The sequence below is a fragment of the Mizuhopecten yessoensis genome, unplaced genomic scaffold, assembly GCF_002113885.1.
Source record: "Mizuhopecten yessoensis strain PY_sf001 unplaced genomic scaffold, ASM211388v2 scaffold10619, whole genome shotgun sequence".
NCBI lineage: Eukaryota > Metazoa > Mollusca > Bivalvia > Pectinida > Pectinidae > Mizuhopecten > Mizuhopecten yessoensis.
In genome coordinates this window covers 30,979-41,618 of record NW_018408637.1, presented here as the reverse complement: position 1 = coordinate 41,618, position 10,640 = coordinate 30,979, and the positions used below count along the sequence as shown (strand labels likewise).

The following is a 10,640-nucleotide window of genomic DNA, read 5'->3' as shown; positions in this document are numbered from 1 at the left end:
CCCCCCCCAACTTTCTGCTACTTCGGGGGCCTTATCGGCCGGTCCTAAGAAGGTGTGTCGGACCTTTAGGACTTCTGCCTCTCGGGCAGGCTCGTTGGTCTCTGGGTCCAAGGGTAGGGTTTTGGCTACTAAGCCTAAACCTACAGCCACGGCCGTTAGGCGCACTGCACCTAAACGCCGGTACGGGGAGTCTTCTCTCGGGTTGGCCCCTCTGGCTGGCCCATTTCCTCCGCCCCAGGCTTTTGGTCTGGATGGGATGGAGGCTATGGACGTTGAGGGCGCGGGTATGGCAGAGGACGATGATGTTGTTCATCTTTCACCTGGTTGTTCGGATATAGACGCTGGTCTTTCCGAGTCGTCTAACGACAGTCCTCAGGAGGGCTTGCCCTCAGAGGAGGACTTCCAGGATGAGGGAGACCCTGAGGCTGCTGAGGTAGTCCTGGGTATGCTGGGTTGCAGCTCAGTGTTGGTTAGGGCTGACGTTTCCCGGATTCTTGGGGAGGAGGTTTGCCCACCACCTTCGGCATCATCTGTCCCCGAGTCCACCACCCTTTTGGGTTCTTTGGTGGCTCCTCGGGTGTCCGCTCGGTCGGACCGCTCTCTGCCAGAAGGCACCATTGTGTCTTCAGCTCTGGCCACCGCCCAGTCTCGGGTTTTAGGGAAGAATTCTTCTTCAACCCGTAGTCCTGGGTATGCTGGGTTGCAGCTCAGTGTTGGCGATTTGTCAGAGGTGCACGCCACTGACTATGCCACACATGATGGTCTGCTTGCCCCTCAACCAGCTAAGCTGGAATCGAGGGAACTTGCAGCTTGGCCCGGTAAATCGGTGGACCAGGTGGTGTTCGGTCCCAAAGAACACCACAAGATGGAGAGACTGCTGCGTCTCTCCATCCAGATTCTGTCGTATATAGACTACTTGACGGTTTGTCTATATAGGGTATCCGACTTGCCTGAGGGTCGGATAACCGAGACAGAGCAGGCCGACATCCAGGACAGAGTGACCTCTGCCCTGAACGGGGCATTGAGAGCGCTGGCAGCTTTACAGGTGTCATCCCTCGTCAATGTCTTGTTGGCTAGGCGGTTTTCAGTTTTGAAAAATCGCCCGGTCGATGAGCCTTACCGTTCCAGACTGTTGACTGCCCCCTTCTCAGGGTCCACTCTTTTTGGAGGGGCCCTTCCTTCTGTTCAGAAGGATTTGAAGGAGGACTCGGTCGCCTCTGCACTTCTGGTGAAGAGGATTCAGGCTGAGAAGGCCAGTACCTCGCAGGGGTCAGCGCCTCCTAAGAAGAAGGCTAAACCTTCGGCTTCGCAGTCCTCTGCGCAGCCCAAGTATAAGCCTCCCTTCAAGGGCAACAAATGGAAGGGTAAGAAGGGTAAGAACCCTCCTGGGGGTAAGAAGAAGGGTTCCTGACTCTTTTCTTCCCTCCTTGGTCGTGTCAGACGACGAGTTTGGCCGGGAGGAATGCAGTCCTCTCGGCTCAAGCTTAGGTCCTTCTCCCGCAGGATTAGGCTTCGGGTCAGCAGACGATTCTCTTGCCTGGCAAGGTCTCGATCTGCCTCGACCAGATCTTCCTGTGGGGGGTCGTCTTTCTGCTTTCCTTCCAGAGTGGAAGGAAATTACGGAAGACGCATGGACCTTGTCTGTGATCAAGGAGGGGTTAGGCATTCCGCTAGTGCGGGATCCGCCCTTAGCGTCAGAGCCAATCTTTTTTCCTCCACCGGGGGATCCGGAAAAGGCTCTGGCGCTCCAGGAGGAAGTAAGGACCATGCTTTCCAAGGGCGCGGTCGAGGAGGTTCCTATGTCGGGATGCACTCCCGGGTTCTACTCCAGAATGTTTCTGGTTCGGAAGAAGTCCGGGGCGTGGCGTCCCATCATAGATCTAAGTGCCTTCAACAAGCACGTAGATTCTCCTCACTTCAAGATGGAGACTCCTCGGGGTATTATCGCCTCCGTGAGAGAGGGAATGTGGGCGACTTCAGTAGATCTAAAGGACGCCTACTTCCACATCCCCATCAAGAAGTCGGCACGGAAGTACCTCCGTTTTACTTGCAACGGAAAGGTCTTCCAGTTCCGGGCCATGCCGTTCGGGCTCACGACTGCACCTTTGGTTTTCACCAAGCTGCTGCAGGTGGTCGTGGGATTCCTGCACTCTCGAGGAATAGATGTTCACATCTATTTCGACGACTCCCTCATGCTCCACCTAGTGAGAGAGTCTCTGGTACAGGTCACCCGGTTGGTTCTGAAACTCTTACTCAAGGTCGGCTTCATTCCTTCCAGAGAAAAGTCGGAGGTTTCCCCATCTCAGGATTTTGTTTTTCTGGGGAACCGTTTCAATACGGTTCAGGGCATCGCCCTTCCACCGATGGAGAAGTTCGAGAAGGCCAGGGCTTTTGCTCTGACCTTTATCGGCCGGTCTCAAGTCCAGGTACGTTGGTTTCTCAGTTTTCTGGGATATCTCAACGCCCTGGCCGATGTGGTCCCCTTAGGGAGACTTCACATCAGGCCTCTCCAGATGTTTCTCCTTGCCAACTGGGTCCCTTCTTCAAGGGATTGGGAAGCCTTGCTTCCTCTGAACCNGAAATGCTGGACTGTGAAGTTAAATGTATCTGTTACAGCAATGTAAGAGTAGTGGAAGTGCTGGACTGTGAAGTTAAATGTATCTGTTACAGCAATGTAAGAGTAGTGGAAGTGTTGGACTGTGGGTAAAGTGGGGCCATCTGTATACCAGTACACACCACAAGAGGGCACAGAGTGTCCAGTCCAGCTGGACCGATGACACCTTCACCAGCATCACCTCCACCGTGGATCTGCTTGGTAAGTACTAGACACACAAATCTTTCACGAGCATCATCTCCAGAATGGATTTCTAAGTATTGTGCACACCAACCCCTTCTCTAGCATCATACCACAGTGGATCTGGGAACTGCTATTTGTTAGGGCTCTTTTATGGGCAGGTGGAGAAAAAAAACTGGGTGTTTAGGAATAAAATATTCAGAAATTTGATTTGATTTCTTTGACTAGGTACTGAAAATAAAGTGTGAAAGACATGATATGACTATAAAAGAATGTGAAACAATGTCTGCTGCCTTTCTACTTCAGGTAAAAACAGTACGAGTGATACCCTGGAGGAGACCCCAGCCTTTGGTCGCCACCATTTTGTGTTGTTGGGACAGACACATGAGCTGTTGGTAGATGGTATACGATCAGTCAGTGGCTTGGGTTGTCTTGGTGACAGGAACAGACAGAGACTGATGGATATTACAGGGGTTAGCAAGATAGACGAGACAGAGGTAAAACAATAAAAGCAGATTTAGATTGACACTCGTTTATTTTTTAAAATGCTCAGTTTGAACTTTGATTATGTTTTTGAACAATAGTGGGAGGAATTCAGTAATCCAGTTCTGTGACTACAGGAGATATAATGTCGGAATCAATAGCATGTTTAGATCATAGTATGATGACAATTACAACCTTAACAAAAAAGAGTTGAAATAAATCAAACAGAAATTTATCATTTTTTCTAAAGGATTGTAAAAGTTAATCATGAAGTGGCAATTTATTTTTCTAGGTCCGCCCTTCAGGTTCATATATGATATGATGCCAACTTAACAAACAAATATAGTGGAGTTTATGAAAGGTTTATTATACACGACACTAGCGATATTATACAGCATAGACTAACACATGACAAAATACAAATTGAGACAGTCCCCTTACAGTACTTTTATCCTAGCCCTACTCCCCAGGCCCAACAACTTACCCCCGAACAAGTCTCCATACAGTCTTTCCTGGCTTACAGTTCCAAGGTCAAAACTTGACAGCCAGCTAGCTTACTATATCCCGCAAAACACTAGCGTCACCCTCGTATGTCCCTCCTACTGACCCCTGCATACCAATAAGCTTAGGGTCAAGGCCAGTAGTCAAACCAGTTGCACAAGATACCTGTCGCTAAAAGTACATCGACAGGGAAAACCCACCAGATGGTGTTAAACATTTAAAAATAACCTACCAGGAAATGGTTTCCCTGACTATAAATATATACGTAAAATCCAAAACTGCTAGAGGATCAAAAGACTTAGAGCATGTTTTAATTTCAAAACAAAAAACTCTTTCTGTTCTGTTATTGACTGTTCAAGACCTGCTTTCTGTTATGTAATTGACTATACATGTTCAGGACCTGCTTTCTGTTCTGTATTTGACTGTTGTACATGTTCAGGTCCTGTTTCTGTTCTGTAATTGTCTGTACATGTTCAGGCCCTGTTTCTGTTCTGTAATTGACTGGTCAAAACCTGATTCTGTTCTGTAATTGACTGTACATGTTCAGGCCCTGTTTCTGTTCTGTAATTGACTGGTCAAAACCTGATTCTGTTCTGTAATTGACTGTACATGTTCAGGCCCTGTTTCTGTTCTGTAATTGACTGTTGTACATATTCAGGACCTGCTTTCTGTTCTGTATTTGACTGTTGTACATGTTCAGGTCCTGTTTCTGTTCTGTAATTGTCTGTACATGTTCAGGCCCTGTTTCTGTTCTGTAATTGACTGTTCAGGACCTGTTTCTGTTCTGTAATTGACTGTTCAGGACCTGCTTTCTGTTCTGTAATTGACTGTTTAGGACCTGTTTCTGGTCTGAAAATGTCAAATCTGTTTTTTTTCTGTTAATTGCTGGTTAGAACCTGTTTTTGGTATGTAAATGACGGTTGAGAATGTTTTTGTTCTGTAAATTGCTGTTTAGGGCATGTTTTATGTTAATGATGGTTAAGGGTGTTTTATCTTTTAAAATGTTTGTCAAGAGTCTGTTTGAAATTGCTGTTNTATTACATCATGAAAATTGGTTTTACTTCAAAAACCTCAATTTTGTAGCTGATAGAGAGTCTTGTTAAGCGAGGCTTTGAGAACATGAAGAAGTCGCTACACTACGAAGATGACAGGAATTCCAAACAGACTGGCTATACCAGAGATATGGCGTTCATGGCAGTCGCCAAGTTCTGTGACAGGATCCTTAGGATGGTGGAGGATGGTACGTTATAGGGGAGTATACTGTTATTGGGATGTGTGTTCATCTGAAAGCAAGTTTTTACGGTGCATTGCTGCTTAGTTTTTTAATCAGATTTATACTACTATAGTTGTAAAAGTTCAACTCCTGTTGTATTTGTAAAGGTGCCATGTCTCCTGTGAAGTCACTTGAATCTTGAATTCTTTTTCTCTATGATTTCTAGAAAATGTTCTGAATATATATAAATCTCATGCATATTGTTATATTGTATCTGATTTCTCAGATGAACTGGAGCTGAGTAAGGCTACAATCAAGACATTCCCGGATACTGTGGTCGTGTGTCTGCTCAACGCCATGCGATTTGACTCTATGGAGGCCAAACAGAGGTTTCCTCGTCTTCTTCAGCTGGTGGAGCATTACCCCGACTGTATGGGCACATTTGTAGACAAGGTCTGTCTGTTTGATTGTGTGTATGTTTTGAGTTTACATCCTTGCATCAGCTAAGATAATAGGAAGACAAATGCCTAGAGAGATACACAAAATGAAAGAAAGAGAAGGCAGGGGAGAAAAAAAGGACCCCAAGTGTTACAATGGAGGCAGCAGATCATTTTTTGATTTCTTCAGTATCCCCTTAACGGTGGACTCCAAATTAAAATAACCTGATTCTGCAGGAGAGCCAACATCAGTCACATTTTAGGATCATATGTAGTGTGTTGGAGCAGGCTGTTAACTTTCCCAAACCTGCACACACGGGCACCAAGTCAGTTATTAAACATGGACTTCCATTACTTATTTTATTTAGGAAAACTTTAGTAGTTCAGCCTTTAGGGAGATCTGCCTTCAGTAGGTCATGTATAGCCTTATGTTTTGTCTGTCAGTAAACAGGCATGTTTCTGTTCTGTAACTGTAGTATATATAACCGCACATTCACAAAACGTAACAAGGCTGTTATACGTCCACAATAAGGTTAAGAGATAAACCGAAATCAGCTAATCTGTCCAACCATACATAGGCCTATAGTAAAGATTTATAAAAATATTTTCAAAACATCAAACTCTCATAAATATGTTTCCTTTATGGTGATACATTACATTACTATCGTGTACTAACTATAGCTTTCTACAAGTAAGAAAATTTCAACTGTTGCAAACATATTATGTACTAATTACAGCATTCTTGTTTTAAATAGATGTATATTTATTAGTTGGGCAACAATATATGAACATGTAAGGAATTGTTTTGACAGTGTGAGGAGGTGCCCTGTTGGATGTACCTCCTGTGGATCAGTCAGATGATGGCCCTGATGGACAAGCCTGAGGCTCCTGCTGTTCAACCTGTGCTACTAAAAATTGCAACAATGTACCCTCAGGTAGGATGTGATGTAACTTCAGGTAGGACATCATTACCCTCGGGTAGAATGTGATGTAACTTTAGGTAGAACATCATTACCCTCAGGTAGGATGTGATGTAACTTCAGGTAGGACATCATTACCCTCAGATAGGATGTGATGNCTCAGGTAGGACATCATTACCCTCAGGTCGGATGTGATGTAACTTCAGGTAGGACATCATTACCCTATGGTAGGATGTGATTACTCTCAGGTAGGCAAACTTATACACTCTGGTACAATGTAGGCAAACTTATACACTCAGTCAGGCAACCAGGATCATGGGTACTAATAGAAGATCAGGACCGAATGGGGATTGGGGGTGGGTGGGGGTGGTGTCTTATCATAGGTTCCAAAAGACTAATCTTTTTTAGATTTGACATGGTGATACACTGTTATACGTAGATGTTTATAAGGGTTTAAACATTTTCTAAGGTCAAGGTCACTGTTACTGAAGTGAAACATGTGGTTACAGCCAGGTACATGGCTTGGCTGTTACTGACCTGTCAGTATTCTTGTTGACTTGTATGATATACATCACTGATTTGTATGCAGATACATTGATTATACAACATGCAGTTAATTTGTTTGCAGGCCGTTGTTTATCACTTCAAGCTCAGTCAGGAAGGCTTCCAGTTTGGGGACAAGCCTCATGATAAGAAGAATAAGGCCATGGTGGAGAGGTGGGTGATTATTCTGTATAAAAATAGCTATATATTTATGCTGTTCGCTGTCAGGTACTTTTTACGAACATTTCTAGAAAAGTCAATCTGTGTCAGTCACTATTACAAACATCTTCAGTAAAGTGTGACGAATTGGTCCCTCTATAACAAAACTCCTAGTAGTGTGGGACAGTTCATGTTTGTTGTCACTATTTCTGAAGTAGTACATGACAGATCTCCCTCAAATGTCATATAATAATCATAATAGTCCTTATTTCAACTTGATGACATATTGAGTCAAAGACTCGTCTAACATATGGTCAATCATGATAAAATGTACACTATTTACAACAAAACACATTTGTAGATTTCCTTGTATAAGTAAGTTCTTCCTGTTTACTAGTTTTGCATGTTTTGTTTTGAGCTTCAAGTCGCTTGATGAGAAGAAAAATACAGCCCCTAGAAAATGGAAATGTCTCTTAATTTATATCTATATTACACAGAACTTTGTAATAAATATGTCAAATGAAGACACTGTCATCCCTAGCCATACAACATTGTAATCATAAGTTAAAGATACAGCATAGAACTAATGAGATCATACAATGATGGGTGCTAAGATTCCTGTGGGATCTCTTATTTGTATGCATAAGTGCTAATGCAGGTAATGAAAATAACACAGGGAAAACTTTATAAAATCATAGTGAGATATGACACACGTCCTTATATATTTTACAGACTAGCCAACCTGCTGAATGAAGAGAATGTCCCGTTGGTATCCAAATTCATCTGTGCCTTGGAACAATTTGGACAGCCAGACCAAATATTCAAGGTAGATCATAAACATTATTATTTGTTTGTGTTTTATGTCCTATCTATAGCTATACAGACATGCCAGGTTTTTGTGACGGAGGAAAGCCAAAGTTTCCAGATAAAAACCACCAACCTGCAGCCAGTACTTGGTGACAGCCTGACATAGGCCTCAAACCCGCGACCCACTGGTGGAGGGCTTAGGTGGTTGAAATGGTCAAATGCCTTAACCACTTTGCCACCACAGACCCTATAAATAATTAATATTTTTATTTAATATTAACTTGTACAATTTGTTGTTTTCTCTTTATCCTACAGCCTTTAATTATTCCCTCACAACAAAAGTTTGAGGGGATATAAGATTCCGCCCGTATGTATGTTACACTCATTGTCATCGCTCTAGCAACTTCATTCCTCAATGGAATTTCATGAAACTTCATACAAGTGTTAAGTTGTCAAGTATGACAATACCTTGAACAAGTTTGCATTTCGGGTTTCTATGTTGAAGTTCACAGTCACTGTTAACGTTTGCTATTTTTAGAAAAATCTTTGTCATCACTCTACCTACTTCATTCCTCAACAGAATTTCATGAAACTCCTTACAAGTATTTGGTATGGCAGTGCCTTGAACAAATTTGTGTTTCAGATTACTGCATTAAAGGTCAAGGTCACTTTTACTATTGTTAGAAAACCTTTGTCATCGCTCTACCGACATTATTCCTCAATGAAATTTCATGAAACTTGATACCAGTGTTTAGAGTTCTCGTTTCAGGTTTCTATGTTTAAGGTCAAGGTCAAGGTCACTGTTACTATTTTTAGAAAAAAAACTTTGTCATCGCTCTAGCCACTTCATTTCCAATGTCACAATGTGTGAATGCGAGGGGATTTGTATCACTTATGATGCCTTGTTATACTTAGGTAAAGTGGGTACATAGTGGTCTCTTTGAGATATCTCATGCACCCCTCAGCAGATATATTTTACTAACTCACCTGGCCCAATGTACCAAGTGAGATTATGCAGTGGTGCTGAGTCTGTTGTCCATCCAGCATCAACTATTTCCTTTAAACAAATTTTTCTCAATACCCAGAAAATGTTGACATTTGGCCAGTGGTGGGATAAAGGGCTACAAAGTTTTGTTCAAATAAATAACCTTAACCAAGGTCACAAGAGTCAATGTTTAAAAAAATCTTCTATGCAACCAAAACGCCCTGTGTGATGATTTTTGTCCAGTAGTTTGTCTGGAGGAGGCGCTACAAAGTTTGTTAAACCAAATGACCTTGACCCACTTTTAAGGTCAAATGTATTAAAATCATTTAGCAGGTACTTCTGAATGATCAAGAGTCATAGGTAATCTTATTTGACCTTGGTCCACTTTGAAGGTTATATATGGGAGATACATACCAGACGAGCGATGCAAGACCGTTGGGCCTCTTCTTGTAGAGATTGTCTATTGCCAGATTATAGAGATTGTCAACTGCTTGATTATAGAGATTGTCTGTTGCCTTTTTATAGAAATTGTCTTTTGCCTTGTTATAGGGATGGTCTATTGCCTTGTTATATATATATTGGCCATTGCCTTGTGATAGAGATTGTCTATTGCCTTGTTATAGAGATTTCTATTGCCTTGTTATATATATTGTCCTTTACCTGATTAAAGAGATTGTCTGTTGCCTTGTTATAGAGATTGGCTGTTGCCTTGTTATAGAGATTGTATATTGCCTTGTTATAGAGAATGTGTATTGCCTTGTTATATATATTGTCTATTGCCTGATTATAGAGATTGTCTATTGGCTTGTTATAGATATTGTATATTGCCTTGTTATAGAGAATGTCTATTGCCTTGTTATAGAGATTGTCTGTCGTCTTGTTATAGAGATTGTCTATTGCCTTGTTATAGAGATTGTCTGTCGCCTTGTTATAGAGATTGTTTATTGCCTTGTTATAGAGATTGTCTATTGCCTTGTTATAGAGAATGTCTATTGCCTTGTTATATATATTGTCTATTGCCTGATTATAGAGATTGTCTATTGGCTTGTTATAGATATTGTATATTGCCTTGTTATAGAGATTGTCTGTTGCTTTGTTAAAGAGATTGTCTTTTGCCTGATTATAGATATTGTCCTTTACCTGATTAAAGAGATTGTCTGTTGCCTTGTTATAGAGATTGTCTATTGTCTTGTTATAGAGATTGTCTGTTGCTTTGTGTAAAGAGATTGTCTATTGTCTTGTTATAGAGATTGTCTGTTGCTTTGTGTAAAGAGATTGTCTATTGTCTTGTTATAGAGATTGTCTGTTGCTTTGTTGAGAGATTGTCTATTGTCTTGTTATAGAGATGGTCTGTTGCCTTGTTAAAGAGATTGCCTTTTGCCTGATTATAGATATTGTCCTTTACCTGATTAAAGAGATTGTCTGTTGCTTTGTTAAAAAGATTGTCTATTACCTGATTATAGAGATTGATATTGTCTTGTTATATAGTCTTTAGCCCTTGTTGTAGGACTGGGGTAATGATATGTTACGGATGCTAAAGAAGAAGAAACAGGACAAAGTGAAAATCAAGGAACTGTACCAGGAAATGTATCGACAGCTGCTGGAGCCCTCGCAGGGTACGCTGTCCAGTCAGCAAGATGATGTCTTTTCTACACAGACCAGCTCACAGTCCATCATAGAGATGGGACAGTACCTAAGGAAATTCTCAGCTGTAAGTCATTTACTGATTGATACATGTCCCTCTGAGTAAAGTGAGCCAGTTTTCAGATAGAGTGAGTGAGCTGTAAGTCATTTACTG

At 42.0% G+C, this 10,640-nt stretch overlaps 1 protein-coding gene across 1 annotated transcript in view; it reads left to right on the top strand.

Annotated features, from left to right (window-relative positions):
* The window catches only part of LOC110461426 (DNA-dependent protein kinase catalytic subunit-like), a 105,055-nt gene that overhangs the window by 80,622 nt on the left and 13,793 nt on the right, over positions 1–10,640 (top strand). The window contains exons 73-81 of the mRNA XM_021514871.1: positions 339–505; positions 2,671–2,815; positions 3,101–3,291; positions 4,862–5,018; positions 5,278–5,444; positions 6,241–6,363; positions 6,977–7,065; positions 7,783–7,876; positions 10,350–10,553. Of these exons, the coding sequence (XP_021370546.1) occupies positions 339–505; positions 2,671–2,815; positions 3,101–3,291; positions 4,862–5,018; positions 5,278–5,444; positions 6,241–6,363; positions 6,977–7,065; positions 7,783–7,876; positions 10,350–10,553 (1,337 nt within the window). The remainder of the gene's footprint in view (positions 1–338; positions 506–2,670; positions 2,816–3,100; positions 3,292–4,861; positions 5,019–5,277; positions 5,445–6,240; positions 6,364–6,976; positions 7,066–7,782; positions 7,877–10,349; positions 10,554–10,640) is intronic.